At 40.8% G+C, this 18,903-nt stretch overlaps 1 protein-coding gene and 1 long non-coding RNA gene across 3 annotated transcripts in view; one reads left to right on the forward strand and one right to left on the reverse strand.

Moving 5' to 3' along the window:
- Positions 1-301: 301 nt before the first annotated feature.
- The window catches only part of LOC123617241 (uncharacterized), a 46,874-nt gene continuing 28,272 nt past the window's right edge, over positions 302-18,903 (reverse strand). Inside the window, exons 3-4 of the long non-coding RNA XR_006725375.2 lie at positions 8,455-8,588; positions 302-6,850 (exon numbers count right to left, since the gene is read on the reverse strand). This is a non-coding gene — a long non-coding RNA (uncharacterized LOC123617241). The remainder of the gene's footprint in view (positions 6,851-8,454; positions 8,589-18,903) is intronic.
- Positions 4,896-17,391, forward strand: TCN1 (transcobalamin 1). Of its 2 annotated transcripts, none has more exons than XM_010956361.3 (9): positions 4,896-5,029; positions 7,286-7,465; positions 8,485-8,625; positions 8,997-9,152; positions 10,573-10,760; positions 13,579-13,765; positions 14,984-15,164; positions 16,540-16,658; positions 17,311-17,391. In XM_010956361.3, the coding sequence occupies exons 1-9, from the start codon at positions 4,951-4,953 to the stop codon at positions 17,370-17,372; spliced, it is 1,293 nt and encodes a 430-aa protein (XP_010954663.2). In that variant the 5' UTR covers positions 4,896-4,950; the 3' UTR covers positions 17,373-17,391. The 2 variants fall into 2 exon arrangements, with proteins under 2 accessions (XP_010954663.2, XP_010954664.2); XM_010956362.3 differs by lacking the exon at positions 4,896-5,029 and adding an exon at positions 6,103-6,250.

Below are 18,903 nucleotides of genomic sequence, written 5' to 3' on the forward strand. Positions count from 1 at the left end.
AAGTATAAACGAAATAGTTTTAGGACAAATGAGAAAGTAGTTTGTAGCTGCAGGATGTTGCTTCTGATGCAAATAACTAGGAAAAATGACAAAATTTTTAAATCATATTTTGAAGAGGCTGGAGAACTGTGGAAGTGATGAAGACCAAATGAATTAGACGTAATAAAATGTGACCAATAAATGGATCTGTCCACTATAATAGACAACAGAGACAAACCCATAGGTGATCAACATATTATCATGACCAGAAGAAGAAAATGCAGGAAAAGACGTCATAATTAAGTCCAGAGCTAAGCTGATATATTCTTTTTCCCCAACTTTATTGAGATATAATTAACAAACAAAAACTGTATATATATGTGTGTGTATATATATATATATATATATACACACACACATACACTACGGTGAACAACAAGGTGATTTAATATACATACATACTGTGAAATGATTATGACAATCAAGCTAATTAACACATCCATCAAATCACATAATTACCATTTTTATATGTGAGGAGGAGAACACTTATGATCTACTCTTAGCAAACTGCAAGCCTACAATACACTATTATTAACTACAGGCACTATGCTATACCTTAGATCCCCAGAATATATTCATCTTATAGCTGAAAATTTGTACCCTTTATCCAGCATTTCCTGCTTCCCCACCAAGTCCCAGCCCCGGCAACCACCATTCTACCATCTGCTTCTATGGGTTTGACTTTTTTCAGATGCCACGTGTAAGGGATATCATACAGTATCTGTCTTTCCCTAATTTATTTCATTGAGCACAATGCCTTCAAGGTCATCAATTTTTTTGTTGCAGATGGCAGGATTTCCTTCTTTCTCGTGGCTGAGTAATATCACATTATATATCACATTTTCTTTATCGATTCATCAGTTGACACTTAGGTTGACAACATAATCCCGGCTATTGTCAACAATGCTGCAAAGATCATGAGAGGACAGTGTCTCTGAGAAATTGTAACCTTGCTTGTTTTACAGTCAAAGGCTTATTAATAGTCAAAGCTCTGCGGTTTGATGCACTGGTTCCTGTTTCACTTTGGCCATTTTGCTCTGTTTCTGCCTTTGTTCTTGTTTTTCCAGAACTGTATAACCACTGAGCCCTAGAACAGATGTGCTGATCTGGACAGTGTAATGACCACACTCAAGCTCTAATGTCAGCAAAACACCTCATGATTAATGAACACATTCTCTGAAAATAGGAGAGCCGCCTACCCCCAGCCCTTAGCCTGCAGCTGTTTCCTCATTCACTTTTTTATGTAAATCCTGGCTAAAATGTGCAGAGTTGGGAGCTGCTTCTTAAGGACAGCAGTCCATCTTCTCCCCAGGTTGACGGCTTCCTTAAAATAAAGCTACTTTTCCTTTACTGAGCGCTTGTCTCTCAGTATTGTTTTCTTGAGTTCGGCAACAATACTGATTTCATTTCCTTTGGATATATACCCAGAATTGAGGTTGCTGAATCAAATGATAGTTCTGCTTTTAACTTCTTGAGAAAACGCCATACTGTTTTTCATAATGACTATACCAATTTACATCCCCACCAACAGAGCACAAGGGTTCCCTTTTCTTCACATCCTCTCCAACACTCGTTATCTCTTTTCATTTAACCATCCTAACAGGTGTGAAGTGATAGCTCACTGTGATTTCGATTTTCATTTCCCTGATGACAGTGACACTGAGCACCTTTCTGTGTACCCGTTGGCCATTTGTGTGTCTTCTTTGGAAAAATGTCTATTCAGGTCCTTTGCCAATTAATGGAATTATTTGGGTTTTTTGTTATTGACTTGTAAGGAGTTCCTTATATATTTTAATTGTTAATATCTTATCAGATATATGGTTACTGATAAATGTATTTTTTCTCCCATTCCCTAGGTTGCCTCTTTATTCTACTGATGGTTTCCTTTGCTATGCAGAAGATTTTCACTTTTATATAGTCCCAATTGTTTATTTTTGCTTTTGTTATTTATGCTCTTGGTGCCATATCAAAAAAAAAAAAAAAAATCACTGCCTGATGGCCAATAAGCAAATGAAAAGATGCTCAACATCACTAATTATTAGAGAAATGTAAGTCAAAACTACAGTGAGGTAACACCTCACACCAGTCAGAATGGCCATCATTAAAAAGTTCACAAACAATAAATGCTGGAGAGGGAGTAGAGAAAAGGGAACCCTCTGCACTGTTGGTGGGAATGTAGTTTAGTGCAGCCATTATGGAAAACAGTATGGAGACTCCTTTAAAAACAAAAATAGAGTTACCATATGATCGAGCAATCCCACTCCTTGGCATATATCTGGAGGAAACTCTTAATTCAAAAAGATACATGCACTACAATGTTTATAGCAGCAGTATTTACAATAGTCAAGACATGGAAATAACCTAAATGTCCACCAACAGATGAATAAATTAAGAAAATGTGGTGTGTCCATATATACAACAGAATACTACCCAGCCATAAAAAAAGGATAAAGTAATGTCATTTGCAGCAACACAGATGGACCTGGAGATCATCATACTAAGTGAAGTAAGTCAGAAAGAGAAAGGCAGTTATCATAGGATATCACTTATATGTGGAATCTAAAAAAAAAAAAACCAGAATGATACAAATGAACTTATTTACAAAACAAAAATAGACTCACAGACATAGAAAACAAACTTAGAGTTACCAAAGGGGAAAGAGGGGAGGAATAAATTTGGAATTTGGGATTAATAGATACATACTACTATATATAAAGTAAACAACAATGACCTACTATATAGCACATGGAACTATATTTAATATCTTATAATAATTTATAATAGGAAAGAATCTGAAAAAAAATACATGTATATATATAACTGAATCACTTTGCTGTACACCTGAAACATTGTAAATCAGCTATACTTCAATTTAAAATATATATATAGCTTATATATAGGGAATATAGTCAATATTTTATAATAACTATAAATAGAGTATAATATTTAAAAATTATGAATCACTATGTTGTACACATGTAACTTATATAATATTGTACATCAACTATACATCAATAAAAAGATAAATTTAAAAAATCATTGCCAAGACCAATGTCAAGGAGCTTCTTCCCTATGTTTTTTGTATGTGTCTGTTCAATCTATTGATTAGTAAGTTTCCTTCGGTGGTGTCGTGTTTGCCTGCTTCTTTGGGATCTCTGTGGCCTCACACTGGTGTCTGTACATTTGAAGGAGCAAACATGTCCTCGTCTTTACATATTGTTTCTGATATGTAACGATTTTCTCTTGTCAGGCCCCTGAGCTGATGCGATTACCTCTGGGATCAGTCAAACAAGGTTAGAACTAGTCACCTGGCTGCTGCTGGGTTCTCAGTTGGGTCTGCAGACAGCAGGCTTGTTACCAGGCACACAAATGATCATGGCTCCTGCTGGGTCACTGGGCAGGTCTCTGCGTGGACAGAACTGGCCCTGAACCACAGCTGAGAGGGGCTGGAGCCAAGTCTCAGGGTCCCTTCAGGATCCACAGCTGAATCAAAGTCAGGGAGCCTGCCTCCTAACTTTGATGGGCACGCCTCCTGCCACATCCCTGGGCTGGCAGGACTGCTCCCAGACCATGGCTGAGGCTAGATCCAGGTCACAGGCTGCTTTGGGGTCCAAAGACCCAACCAAGATGGGCAGGCTTATTACCCAAGGCTCAGGTGGGCATGACTTCTCCGACATCCCTTGGCTGATGGTACTGTTCACAGGACCAAGGCCAAACTGAGCTGTAGCCAGGTCCCCTAGGGGAGGAGGCTGTTTTCGGGTCTGCAGCCAGGACCATGGCCAGTGAGCCTTCCTTGTCAGGAAACAACAGGGGAAATAACAGGCCGGGAAGAAAAATTAGAGTTGGCAGATCTGTGCTTTCGCTCGTATGAATGCAAGTCTGTCTTCTTTGGTTTGCCTTTTTTTTTTTTCTTAAGGATCATATACTTTTTTTTTTTTCACTTTTCTTTTCTTTTTTTAAATTTTTTTCCCCTTAACAGGGACTCTGGGAACCAAACCAAGGACCTCCTGCATGCCAAGCCCGTGCTCTTCCACTGAGCTAGAACCCCCACTCTCAGGTTTGCTTTCTCAATACAGCCTCCTTGATGGCTCCACTGGGGTTTCACAACCTCCTACCTGGAACCCAAAGCTTCCACACAGGAAGTTCTGTCCATGAACGGCTGCTAAAATTATTATTGCTTGGGTAGGATATAACAGGGGACCTCCTATTCTGCCATCTTGCTGACCCAGAGCAAACATTTTAAAACCAAACTGAGAGTATTCTCTAATAGTTCTTGGAAGAACTATGATAGACTACATTTCTCACAGGTAGCATCCTTCCTGGCACACCGAAAGTCCAGCTTTGATGTATATCCTCATGGGTTTCCTCCTGGGCTGGAAAACTCTCGGGGCATCTATCTTAGGGAAGAAAAATCATACGTCATAAACCACTATGCCAGAGATCTTCCTGTGTGCCAGGCTCCCCACCCTCCCTGCCCCAACTTCAGACTTAAAACTTCTACTTCCATTTTTATGTGTTATAAGCCCTTTCCCTTCATCAAATCTAATCTCTCAAGAGACATAAATAAAATATAACAAAGTGGAATGGGAAAGGAGGAAACATTGCTGACAACAGTCATTCACAGAATTTATTCTCACTGGGCTGAAGTAAGAAGTGTGGATCCTGAAGGTTTGGGATAGGAAATAAAGAAAAACTATTGCTTCATTCTCCCTGACCATACCTTTCAAGACTTCTTCCTGGTTTATTACATTATTTGGACAAGCACACTTGACCACACCTCCTGACATTGCTCAATATTTGCCTGAGTGAAAGAGGCTGAGGCAAACTGAAGGAGGAGCCCTCACTACCCTCTGTCCATCATCCAGTAAAAAGCCAGCCAAGCCCTGCGCATTCTCGTACACTGTCAGAGAGATGAGACCATCATACCAGCTGCCCCTAGTGGGGCTCCTACTGTCTTCCCTTATCCCAGGCCAACTATGCAAGATCTGCGGTGAGTACGCTTTGAGCTAAAATTGCTCTAGGGTGACAGTCTCCTAAAGGCTACTGACATGGGACTTTGTGTAGAGTCACCTGAAAAAAGCCTATTCCAGTTCTTTCTGCATTGGACTCTATGAGTAACGTGAAGAGTGGCAGGAGATGGTGAGGCAAGTTCCACAACGTACGTTGTCTTGAGAGGGATCATAGATTCGATGTTAACTTGCCTGACTCCTCTTCCTATGCTAAGAGCCTCTCGGCCACAACAGCCCTACCAAGTGACTTCCTACCCTTGATCACTGTCAGTGATAGAAAACTCACGATCCCAAAAATTTTTCAAGATCATGGAAAGGAATCTTCTGATTTTGAGGTGCAAACTTTCTTTCTGAAGTTCAACCCATGGGTTTTGGGTTAACTCCTTGTAACTACACAGAAAAAAAAATGTTAATCATCTCTCAAATAATGGAGACAGCTCTCTTGTCCTTACTGAGTTTAGATATTCCAAGCTACACACCTCTCTCTTTTCAGCTCTTCCCCACAGGACATGGGCAGAAGCCCCATCATCTCTCCTCGGGGTATAGGCTCCAGAGAGTGTGTGATTCTATTTTTAAAAAATACTAAGTGAGAGAAAGAAAAACTGGGTTCAGGTCTAGTCTGACCCCTTAGTAGCCAAATGATCTACTATTTCTGATGTTTTCTAGCTTCTTAAATGGAGAATAATCAAGGAAGTGTGTTGAAGCAGATGATTGCCTAAAGTCTGGTCCAGCTTGCAGGTGCATGATTTCTCTTTTCCAAGTATTTGCCCTGGATCTGAGCTTCAAACCACTCTGCGGTGCCATCTGTGGCTACATCTTCCTGGCACTCTCTAGCCTACAAGAAGAGATCAGCACCGCAGCAGAAGGGCTAATGCTCAGAAGTGGTCAACTCCAATTTTTTTTTCCTGGCCTTTCATTTCTTCTGTTGTATCCGAAGAATAGAGGGTCTCTCTGGAGGCTTTGAAGTTTAATTCATTGCACAAAATAATTAACTTTGTCTTTAATGGTTAAGGAAGCTGATTTGAGTTGTTGACTAGGAACTAAAAAGTCTATTTCAGTGCCAGAAAATCTGCTGAACTGGATGCTTCCACCAAATCTCAGAGATGACTCACAATTGTCCCATTGTGCCTGTAAGAAAGCATGACCTGTCTACAATCACTCCATTCAGATCCTCCTGACTCTCTCCTCTAAAGTGAAGAAAGGTGGGCAAGGGAAATACCATTTCCTAGAATCTCTACATATATTGATAGAAACTCGAGTTGAGCTGGGGTAATAATAAGTACAGTATTCTTATCCAATATCTATGAAGTAAGCATTAATATTCACAATTTTAATGGAGGTCAAGAAAGTTACATAACTTACCCCCAGTTATGAATTAAGTAGCAAAGAATCCAGCCTGAACCCAGAGTTTGTGTTCTCACTATTCCACAAACCTATGAGATAATCCGGAGATGGACAGGATTTTCTTGGGATTATGGTCAAAGTCTATTTAGAAGTGTTTGAAGTGATAGTTAACTCTTCCGACTCTCCTCCAGTTCCTGGTGGTGGGGAATGGCTTTGGATTCCCTTCTTATTTCCACAGTGTAATGTGACTCCCTCCGTCCTTGCTGCTGGGATTCTGGCTTGTTGTAGGCTGAAACTGGAAGTTTTCCAGAGGGTGTGTGCTGCTGAATAATAATCCTGGTGTCTGGCCAGTTGAACAGTGAGACATGCAGCTTGGGAGTCAGTCGTTACCAATGACACATAGCATTTTTGCCTCCTTCTTCTTCTCTCTTCTTCTCTTCAGTATGAATCCAGTTGAACTAGAAGAAGACAGAGAAGGAAATCATGGAATCCAGAAAGCAGACTGGGCTAGGGGCTGGGAGCCAGGAGACGTGTACTGTAGTCTCAGTTATGGCTCCGATTACCAAGGTCCCTTTAAGGAGACCCTCTCTGGGCCTCAAATTAGGTGATGGTTCTAGATCTACCAGGCAGGACTGATACTCTGCCAGGACACAAGGGTGAGGCTGAAACACTTGTTAAAACATGCAATGCTTCCATGCTGGTTAGCAAAAAAGCAATACCTGGCAGAGTGGGGCCCCAGGCCCACCTACGTGTTGTTTCAGCAACAATGCCAGGGGCCTCTGGCTGGGTCTAGGTCTGTGCTGTATCTGTGACTAAGCCTTTTAATATCGTCCCAGTTCCTAGCCCTAATATTTTATGAGTGTGTTTCTTATTTCCTCCCTCCCTGGCCACAGAGGTAAGCAAAGAAAACTACTCTGACCTGAAGCCTCTGCTAAGCACAATGGTCAATTCAAAATATACCAGAGGAATCCAAGCTGCCAATACCCTGCTGTCCCTCAGACTTGTTGGGATTCAGAACCAAAGCCTAGAACATCAGCTGACCCAGGGAATCCAAGAAGATATGAAAAGGAAAGGTGAGTGCCCATATTCCCCAGAAGACTTAGGGAAAAATTTACCTATCGATAAAGATTGTCTCCAGTGAGTCCTAAAAAATTGTGTGTCCAGAGCATCCACAATACATCCATCTTAGTTGTAGAAAACTCGAGGTGAACAGAAACCGTGAGGCAAACAGAAGCAGAAATAAAACACTGGACACATAAAACTTATATAATGTTATATACCCATGTTACCTAATTTTTTAAAAAATCTAATACACATGTGTATTTTTTTAGATAAAGTTCACATGAAATTAAAAAAAAAAGTGAGGTGACAAAAAAGATAGCTCCAAACATCAGTGCCCTGCCACTTGCTCTAGAGCTAAGCTTTCCCTCTCTCTGGGCCCCGAAAATCATTTTCCCTAAGAAGGAAAAGCAAAAGAAAGTATAGACTCTCATCCATTTCGATTATTGTATAATCTAGCTGAGTTCACCTCCAGACAGGGGTGTGGACCACACTCAGGAAAGCTGACAGCAGAGAGGCAACCACAGAGCGATGGAGATGTGGGCTGGATCGGAGACCAGGCTCCCCTTTGAGCCTTTCATGTCCACACTGAGCCTCAGCCTTCTAACGTGTAGGAGGGGAAATAAAGCCACTTCCACCTGCCTAACCCTATTATTGTGAGATTTAGGAGAGTTCTGGTACTCCATACGGCAGAGCATACAAGCCAAAATTATTCCCATCCCGGCAAGATGGTACCCACGAGGAGAGAAAATCCCAAGGTGTTGCTATTTATCTATTCTCATTCTTTGTTCACTTTTATAAGGATGGCATGCTTCCAAAAAGAGCCCATAATTTCATGGGGAAAAGTAAGATCTAACTTGCATTTACTGCTAAAAAAAAAAATATGCCTCTGCTCTGGGGATAAAGAACAGAACAATAAAACACACGGTGGCACTGGAGAAAGAAGGGGCAGGCATGTAAGCACAAGGAAGACAGGAGCTCCATAAAAATCATGAGCATGTACCTTGGTTAACTTGAGTGCTTTTCTTTTCAGGGTCCGACTTAACCTCAGGACAGCTTGCCTTGATTATTCTGGCTCTGGGAGCATGTAAAAACACCGATGAAGTGTTTATAAGTGATGCCCATCTGGTCAGAAAACTAGAAGAGAAATTCCAAGCAGAAATTGAGAATATGGGTGAGAATCAAAAGTTCAGAGACCCTGGACAACCTTGTTTTTCTCTTCTGCTGATTTAGAACTGTGTGCCGTTTCCCTCCACTCTTCTCTGCTCCTCTTCATTTCAATCATCCCCCTACACCTTGGAAGATCACTCTCCCTTCTTCCTCCTTTCAACATGCGTCTTGAATTTTCTTTTCAAGTATGTTCAACAGAGTGTGGACCCTACGTCAAGCACTACCTTCTATAGGCTGATGAATACACACACACTCACACACAATATACCTCTTTTTAAATGTAGAGAAATGGAAATAAAGGAAGTAGAAATGAACTGAAAATGTACTATTCCGGTACCACTTTCCTGAGTAAGGTGTGTCTTTTCTCTCTGCCAGAAATACACAATGGCAATCCGCTGACTAACTATTACCAGCTCAGCCTGGACGTCTTGGCCTTGTGTCTGTTCAGTGGGGACTACTCAGTCACTGAAATTGTTGACCGCTTCACTCCTGACAATAAAAACTATTATTTTGGTGGCCATTTCTCAGTAGGTGAGTCATTAAACCCAATTCCCAGGGAAAGGATATAGTTCGGTGGTGGAGTGGGGGCTTAGCATGCATGAGATTCTGCATTCAATCCCCAGTACCTCCCTTAAGATAAATAAGTAAGTAAATAAACCTAATCCCACCCCTTTAAAAAAAAAAAAACCCAACTCCCTTGGTTTAGAGGAAATGGGCACCAGTAGGTCTTGTCCTTTGAATCTTTCTACCAGTAAGTACTTGAATTTTTTTCTCTCCTCTTGACCCTGGTCTCCTTAGAAGAGAATGTTTTTTAGAATAGATACTGACTTCTATTTAAGCCTCTTTCCAAATATGCAGTCTGGTAGAAAGATCTGGCTCCTACTCCTCCTTTTCTTTGAGTAACCAATGGATGTTAACTCTTGACTTTGATTTTCCCATCTGTAAAATGAGGATAGATCATGAGAATCGTCATAAAAGACGTCTGGGAAGTATAAGCGTTTGAGAAAAGGAATGCAGTGGAATTCATTTATCTTAACCCTTCATCTTTCTCTAATCTACTGGGACCATTTGGATATGTGGGTTTACTTGAACAGTGCAACCTCTCCAGTGGTAAAGCCCAATATGATGATCAATAGTGTGTTCACCATAGAGAAGGACCAGAAAATTTCCACTGGATCAGCTTACACATCCAAAAAGAAGTCCCCTTCAGACAGATAGAACTGGGGTTCAGCCCCTAGGGAACTAGATACCCAAGCTCACTTCTCTCCAACACACTCAAAGAAGATCACCATTCAGTATTTCAAGGTAGTAAGGAGAACTTGAGATTTCTTGTACTCCTTTTTCTCTGAGAGAGAGAAGGTGCCATGCCTGAAGAACATGGAGTGGACAAAGTAATGAGGCAGAAAAACAGACCTTATCATCCCTTCTTCCAACACCTTGTCTCATCCTAACCCCTTAAGGAGGCTGATTGAACAACAATTCTCTTAAATGCTATTTTTAAATCAGTCTGATGGAAACCTTGGAACCTCACAAAGACATATTTGTCTGGTGCCTCTTTCTGGATTTTCTTAATTTCTTCACCAATATGGCTGAAAGATGAAAAAAAATAAAAAAGAGAGAGAGAACAACCAGGATGTAAAAGCAGAAGACTGTCCATGTATTTGCACCTACAAATCCATATGTGTTTCTATGACCAAGATGTGAGTACCAGGTACATGGCTTCTCAACATAAGGAAGGATTGCGGAAAATTGCAGAGGTTAGTGCTGGAGGCATGATTGCTATATCATGAAATTCTTCTCTCCCATCATTAACTAGCATGACCAACCATGCCAGTTTGCCAGGATCTGTCCTTCTGTTAGTACTGAAAATCCCAGATACCAGGAAATTGCTCAGTCCAGGGCGAAGTGGGACGGTTAGTCACTCTATCACGAATGTTTTGTTTCCTGGCAGATACTGGAGCAATGGCTGTTCTTGCTCTGACCTGTGTGCAGAGGAGTATAACGAGTGGGAAGATTGAAGCAGATGAAAAGGATTTAAACAAAATCAATCATTACAGAGAGTCGCTGGTAAATAAGACTCTGTCTGAGGAAAAAGATGGTCTCTTTGGAAACACATATAGTACAGGAGAAGCCATGCAGGTAAGTCAAAGGGTAAAACGGGAGTCAGAGAAGAAGTGATGGAGGAAAGCAACATCTTTATCCTTCTTTATTGGCCTTTTATAATCTTATTATCCATTCTGTTTCCTATGGTAACTTTGATTTTATTCATGTGATTCCCCTCCCCTGCCTGAAATGAAATTCTCCTCACCTTCAATACCTACATTTCCACATCCATTGCTTCTGTGAAGGTTTCCCCGACTACAATTTTTTAAAGAAATTCTAGCACCTGCTACAATCTAGACTTTTGTTCTAACAAATGCATTTTCACAACTTACCATATACCATTATTTTATGCTTTCATCTTACCTCTCAGAGTAGGTTATTATTACAGAAATAATAAATGTTAGCGGCAGTAACAGCAATTAGTATTTATTTTATTTTTTTTATTGTTTTTGGAGGGGAGGTAATTAAGTTTACTTGTTTATTTTTAGAGGAGGTACTGGGGATTGAACCCAGGACCTTACGTATGCTAAGCATGCGCTCTACCACTTGAGCTATACCTTCCCCGCAATTAGTATTTATTGACATGAACTCATTAACACACATACCAATCCAGTGAGGGGAGAATTATTACCCCCATTTCCTAGAAAAGGAGGATGAGTCACAGAGTACCAGTAACTTGCCTAATAGTACCGAGCCAGAGAGCGATGCAGACAGGGATGGGGTCCAAATGGTTGGTTTCAAATCTCACACCCAACACCTAGACTCTGCTGTGTGGGTTCCTTGAAGTCTGAGACTTTATTCCAGCATCCACTCGCTGATCTACTCAACTCTAAGAGGTAGATACAAGAAGAGATCAAAGAAGGTTTACAGGGGAAAAAAAAATTCACTGGAGCTTTCGTATGCTTTGAGGTCTGTTTAGCTGACTCAGGATGAGAGGACTTTCAAAGAGAGAGAAGAGGCAAGAACAAAGGCCAAACGCATGAAAGAACATTACATATTTTAGGATGATCAAGGTATTCAGCCCAGCCAGCACAGGGTCCTTGGGAAAAATCACAGGATGAGGCTGATGGTGTAAGCACGGATCCAATCATATAGGCTGTCTGTATTCTTAACAGCTTACACTCTTGTCTGCCTTGCTAAGTTTGAAATTAATATCACACTGTGGTTTCCCGTTCTGGCTGCACATTTGAATCACCTGGAGGAGCTCTGAGACAGCACTAATGTGTCCACCCCCGCAAGCCAGTTAACACAGAAAGTTAGGGGTGGAACGTGGGCCTTGGTCTTGTTTAAAACCCTACAAGTGGCATGAATTCACATGAGTATCAAGAGCTGCTCGTCTACCAGACAGTTTGTAAGTGGAGATGTAATATGATCGTGGGTTTTTTTGTTAAATATCATGCAAATTCTGGGTGACTGCTTGGTTAACTTTAAGGGTCTCTAATAAAAGATAAAAAGGGAGATTGCTCTTCCCTAAGAAACTACAGAGCAACATCTTCAAGTTCAGCCCATTTTAGTCCTTGTCTTACTCTGATACCCTCCTGACTTTCCCTGCCCCATAAGTGTACGCCTTCAGTTCAGTTTACATCTGCTGCCTGGATAGTTTCTGTTCAAGACCCTACTGGACTCCCGACTGTCGAGCAAATAATGGCAGACACCTCCCGGTGAAATTCAAGGGTCTATCAACCTGGCCACAACCTCCTCCTCCAGGCTGTTCTTCCACCGTGGCCCTCGGAGTTCCCTCTACACCGGTCCTCCTAAACCAGGAGGAATCCTCTGGAGATTTTACTAAACTGCGGAAACTCTCATTATGGGCAGGCCATCCCTTTGGTCATGGTGTTGCCCCTGCTGCTCCCTCCTCACATCACCTCCTGAAATGCCGTCATGTCATCAAAGCCTGTTCAAGTATCACCTTCTCCACCAGGACTTTCCTCTGTCTCACTGAACGTTTATGAGCTCTTCCTCTTTGGAAAGGCTGTGCCACTAGACATTTCTCTTAGGGCATTCATTGCAGGGACTCGTTCACAATAATCTTGGTTTTTTTCCTCTTGAAATAATTTTTTTTTAATTTTAAAATCATAGTCAGTTACAATGTGTCAGTTTCTGGTGTACAGCACAATGTTTCAGTCATACAGATATACACATAGATTCCTTTTCATATTCTTTTTCATTATCGGTTACTGCAAGATATTGAATATAGTTCCCTGTGCTGTACAGAAGAAATTTGTTTTTTACCTATTTTATATACAGTAGTTAGTATTTGCAAATACAATAATCTGTTAACAATATTTATGGAGTGCCCTCTATGTGACAGCTACTGTTCCCGTGTAGGTGATACAAGAGTGAATACGGTAGAGAAGGTCTGTTTTCATCGATGCTATGATAACTTGTGTTATTAAGCAATTTCCACCTCCCCACCCAAACTAGCTTATAAGCTTCTTTTTAAATTTTTTTTCTATTTTTCTCATCAAAGTTCTTTGTCTTTTGGTTTTGGGGTTTTTTGTTTTGTTTTGTTTTAAATTGAAGTATAGTCAATTTACAATGTTGTGTTGGTTTCTGGTGTACAGCATAGTGATTCAGTTATATACTTTTTTCCAATTTATTCTTTTTCATTATAGACTATCACAAAATATTGACTATTGCTCCCTGTGCTACACAGTAGGACCTTGTTGTTTATGCTTATAAGCTTCTTGATGGCAGGAAAAGTATCTTAGTAGGTCTAAGGGGGTTCCTATGTAGCCAATGTCTAATAAATATTTACTGAATTAGTTAGATGTAGGCTTTCCCCTTATCTGAAATTTCATTTATTCTCATTCTCTCCCTCCCTCCCTCTCTCTTTCTCTCTCTCTCCCATTAGGCTCTCTTTGTCTCATCGAACTATTTCGAAAATGAACAGAATTGCCAAAAAACTCTTCACACAGTGCTTCGCAATGTTTCTCAGGGAGCATTCCGTACGCCAACTGCCGCAGCCCAGATCCTACCTGCCCTGATGGGAAAGACCTACCTGGACGTTAACAAAGACTCTGCCTGTGCCCACAGTCCAGGTATAGCACTGAAAAGCAAACTGCTTTGCCTTCCACCATAACAATTCCCAGATAGAACTCAGTCCTTCTGGGTCATCAGGGATTATAACCCTCTGAGGATTTGTTCTTGATGGGGCAGTATATGACGTTCTTGGTTCAAACACTGACAGATAAGGTAGACTTGATTCAAGGATGTCTCTCTACAAAGAGATGTTTTCTGATTGCTGGATGCAGAGAGATTTCTGAGCATTACTCCTATCCTAAACAAAGTATGGTGCCTCTGACTTGTCATTATGCTCGATGAGTGAACATAAGCTATCTATGTGGAAAGAATACGGCAGTATTGTAAGAAAACGGCAGCATGAATCGTAATCAAACAACCAATCTTCCAACAATGTATAAAGAAAGGGGACATTTCCTTCTATCTAATTCAGTTCTGGTTCAGCCATTTATAAGTTTAGGGACCTTGGACAAATGTTCAACCTCCAAGCTTCAGATTTCTACTGTAAGAAGTGCAAATGATACTAGTATGTAACATAGGTATCTGTAAGGACTGAATGAGATAATCCATGTAAAAATGATTAGTACAGGGCCTGGCACTTAATATTTTCGTTAAATGTTAATAAATAAAAAGGCAGGGGATTGGGCAAAATAGGGGAAGGGGACTAAGAGGTACAAACTTCCAGTTTATAAAAACAAATGTCATGGGAGTCTAAAGAACAGCATAGAGAGTATAGTCAATAACATTGTCATCACTTTGTATGGTGACAGATATTACTAGACTTCCCGTGGTGATCAGTTCGTAATGTATATAAATGTCAGACCACTGTGTTTTACACCTGAAACAAAAATAATGTCGTAGATCAACTATACTTTAATGAAAAAATTAAAAGGCAAAAAAAAAAGAAAAAAGAGGGAAGCATTATTGTATGTTGCACCAAGCAAAGGAAAAAAAAAATAGAACAGGAGCCCCTGTGAGAAGTGGAGATGGGGCAATTGTACTGCTGAAACAGCTGGAAGTTGAGGCAAACACAAGCCTTCACAAGCTGGTGAGTATCTGGCTTTAATCTGTGCTTTAGTCATCTGAGAGATCTGCCTCTCGATTGCTCCTGGTACAGACCCTCTTGCGCATCAAGGAAAGGGGTCTTCGGATAGAGCTTGGAGAGGTGTGCAGACGCTAACATCATGTGTATTATTCTGAATATTAATTCTTCTCACCTTTTCTGTCTTTGCTGGTAGACTTCAACATCTCCTCTGATGACCCTGTATCTGTGACACCGACTGCCTCACCCTCGAAGATCACAGTCAACTACTCCGTGCAAATCAATAAAACATATTCCACCAGTGTCACCGTGAAAAATGGTTCTGTCTTCCTCGATGTGATGGAGGCAGCTCAGAAGAAAAATAGGACTCTATTTTGGTATGTCTGTATCTAACCTAAGGTTAAGGAATTTAATGTGATTATGAAAGACACAGCAGGAAGACCTCTGCACCTGAATATAAAGTACACTTAAAACATTTCTTGGGGGTTGAGGGGAGACTTAGTGGTACAGCACATGCTTAGCATGCACAAGGTCCTGTGTTCAATCCCCAGTACCTCTATTTAAAACATATATATATATATATATATATATATATATAAAATAAAAAAATAAATAAACCAAATTACCTCCCCACCCCCCACCAAAAAAGAAAAGAAAGAAAGATTTCTCGGTCAGTGCCTTTGTTGTCCATTCACATCTCACAGCAGGGGTTAAAAAAACGGTGAAATGTTTCATCTTCTAGCACACAGCAGATATTAAATTACTGCTCCCTTAGTAGATAAGTAAGTACCAGGCTCTCTCTTCTGTCAGTAAACCTTCTCCAATAAATAGAACCTCTTAAGTCAGACATTTTGTCCTGGAACAGTGGTTTTTCACTATTTTTGAATCACTGACCCCTTTGAAAATCAGTTGAGTGGGATTCTCATCCCAGGAAAATGAATATGTGCACAAAACTTGTCCTCTAAACCAGAAGTCACACAAATGCCCAGAAGCTCCTCCACGCCGCCCCCCACCTTTCAGGAGATTCGTAGACTTTAGATTAAGGTTCCCTAGCCTAGAGAGGTCAAATATTAACATTAAGATATTGACTTTGCCTCTAAAAAAATATGGCTTATTTGGCTCCTTAAACCTGACAGTAGTTTATTGTGTCTAATAACATGACATAAGATGCTACAGAGAATCTTATACACACGAAAATACATGTCTGTGTGAATATATAATTATAAAGGCTGCTTTCAAGTGTCCCCAGGAAGGCAGAGAAATGTGGACTAAAGAATATGAAACAGACATTGACAATACCACTTTTTAACAAACAGACATGAAGTATAAATTATCCTTTTCTGTTCCCCTTTCTTAAGTACCTCCAGGACAACAGGCTAACACTTTCTTGTGCTGCTTTAGTATCTTCAACAATTACTGTCTTGGGTAGAAGATTAGAAATGGTTGATGGCAAAGTGTCTACTGTGGTGGGAGGGAGGGGCAGAAACCATGGGCATCACTTCTCTAACTTTTGCACGGATTGTGGAGTGAGTGCCTGCAACAGAATCACTTGGTATGTTTATGAAACGTCCAAATTCCTGGTCCCAGCCCAGATCTACGGAGTCAGGGTATCTGGGGATAGGGCCAGGAGGTCTGCATTTTTTTTAAAATATCTTCAAGTGATTCTTAGGTACATTGAAGTTTGAGAAACACTCATGCAGAGTTGCCTTTGAACATTCTAAGTTCCTAGAACCCATTCACTTTCCCCCACAGTTTCACAACGGAGGAGAGCTCATGGGGCCCCTACGTCACCTCTGTCCAGGGCATACAGGCCAACAATAATGACAGAACCTACTGGGAACTTCTGAGTAATGGCAAATCCCTGAGCCAAGGTAAGGGCAGACGTGCCAAACAACCCCGCAGAGTGAGATGCCCAGAGCATTCAAGTCTGAGGGTGTATGTTTTGGTGGGGAATGTGCCAAGGAGTTGGGAGAGTCATACCTATTATTTGATGATTTGGTGGCCAGATCATTTGATTCACTTCTTTTTTTTTTAATTTAAGTATAGTCGGTTTACAGTGTTGTGTTAATTTCTGGTGTACAGCATAGTGATTCAGTTATACTATATATTCCTTTTCATATTCTGTTCATTATGGGCTATTACAAGGTATTGAATATAGTTCCCTGTGCTCTACAGTAGGACCTTGCTGTTTATCTATTTTATATATGGTAATTAGTTCCTACAAGTTCCAAACTCCAAATTTATCTCTCGAAACCCCCCTTCCTCACCAGTAACCACAAGTTTGTTTTCTATGTCTGTGAATCTGTTTCTGTTTTATAAATAAGTTCATTTGTCTCATTCCACATATAAGTGATATCATATGGTATTTTTCTTTCTCTTTTTGGCTTATTTCACTTAGTATGACAATCTCCAGGTTCGTCCATGTCTGCAAATGGCATTATTTTATTCCTTTTTATGGCTGAGTAGAATTCCATTGTATATACATTTACCATCATTTGACCCACTTCTCTTCTTCCTTTTCAGGAGTTGGGAGTTATGTTGTCAAAGATGGAGACAATTTGGAGGTTCGTTGGGCCAAATATTAATAAACTGAAACCTTCCTTATCTGGGTCTAATCTTTTTGTAGTGGAATTCCACATGAAAATTGGTCTCACGCCTTCCTTCTGATTTATCTCAGTCTCAGTAGACAGTCAATAACCCCTGCTTCTCTCTTTGCATGTTCAATCAAAGATCAACAACAATATAGAAAGAGTATGTTCTAATCATTTTCCATTAGAAGGGGTTGATTATTAGACAGAAACCCACCTCAGGAAGAAGTGCAGTGAAAGAGATCAGATCAGCATGTCTAAGAAGCTGAGTTCTACTCAAGGTTCCCCAGCTAACTGTCTGGGTGACCTTGGGCAACTGGGGAAAAGAGACCAAGTTCTGGGTCTGATGTTGTAGCAGCAGCCAATGAAATCAAGGAGTAGTTGGCAGGGAGACTGGGCTCTCTGAAACCCAGATGCAAAGGAAGACCCAAGTGGATACATTGGCTTCATACAGGCAGTTGGTAGGGAGGAAAAGATAGCTCTGGAGAAGGAGTAAAATGTAAGGTTTACACATAAAAAGTCAGTCGAGGGTGGGGGGTATAGCTCAGTGGTAAAGCACAGGCTTAGCATGCACGAGGTCCTGGGTTCAATCCCCAGTACCTCCACTAGAATTAAAAAAAAAATAGTCCATAAAGTTTAAGGAACAGTATCACCCCCTCTTCCAGCTGCCTCCCCTGGGTCCCACCTGTTCTTTTCCCACATTTATTTTCCTTTTATTTCACTACCCATGCACGAGGTCCTGGGTTCAATCCCCAGTACCTCCATTAAACAAACAAACAAACAAACCTAATTACCCTCAAAAAAGTTTTTAAAAATACACATGCAAAAAAAAAAAAATCACTCCAGTGTTCATTTCAGCAGAATTCTCTCTCTTTTTTTTTTTTTTTTTAAGTTAAATCATGTCTGAGCAGCACGGGCTGGGTTACACTGTTAACCAAGCACCTGAGCTACGTGCACATGCAGTCAGGAACCAGAAGGGCCTTTAAGTTGCCAAAGGGCAAAAGGTGCTTCAGATAAAGCATAAAGTAACCCATTCAAAATAACCTCCAAAAAGAAGAGGCCTTTACGGAGAATTAGTTAAAATATTTTGGCAATGTCTCCCTTATTTCTCCCTGTGCTTTTATGATAATCTTAGCTTCCTCCCCTCCACCAACAACCCTGCTTCTCGGGGTTTGAACCCTCTTCCTACACAGTGCTTTCTGGTATGGAGCCTCAACTCTCAGTTCAGCTCTGCCCTGGCCTTCAGTAACTGGGTGAGACAGGTGACTTCACAACTGGGCATCAAGGGATTCTATCCTTTTGGGTCTGTGTCGCATCTTGAAAGCTAAGTTAGAGATGAGGGACCTCCACGGTGCTGTTAGCAAGGGGTACCAGCTGTCAGATCTGTTTGTTACCTATACAATCTACGTGAAATTGAAGGATAATGGTTTGAGGTCATGAATATGCAAAATCTTATACCCGGCCTTACTGTCCATCATAAATAGTGTGACCATGCAGTTTATCATCCACCACAACACTATTAAGAGGG

Source organism: Camelus bactrianus, chromosome 10 (assembly GCF_048773025.1).
Source record: "Camelus bactrianus isolate YW-2024 breed Bactrian camel chromosome 10, ASM4877302v1, whole genome shotgun sequence".
Classification (NCBI taxonomy): Eukaryota; Metazoa; Chordata; class Mammalia; order Artiodactyla; family Camelidae; genus Camelus; species Camelus bactrianus.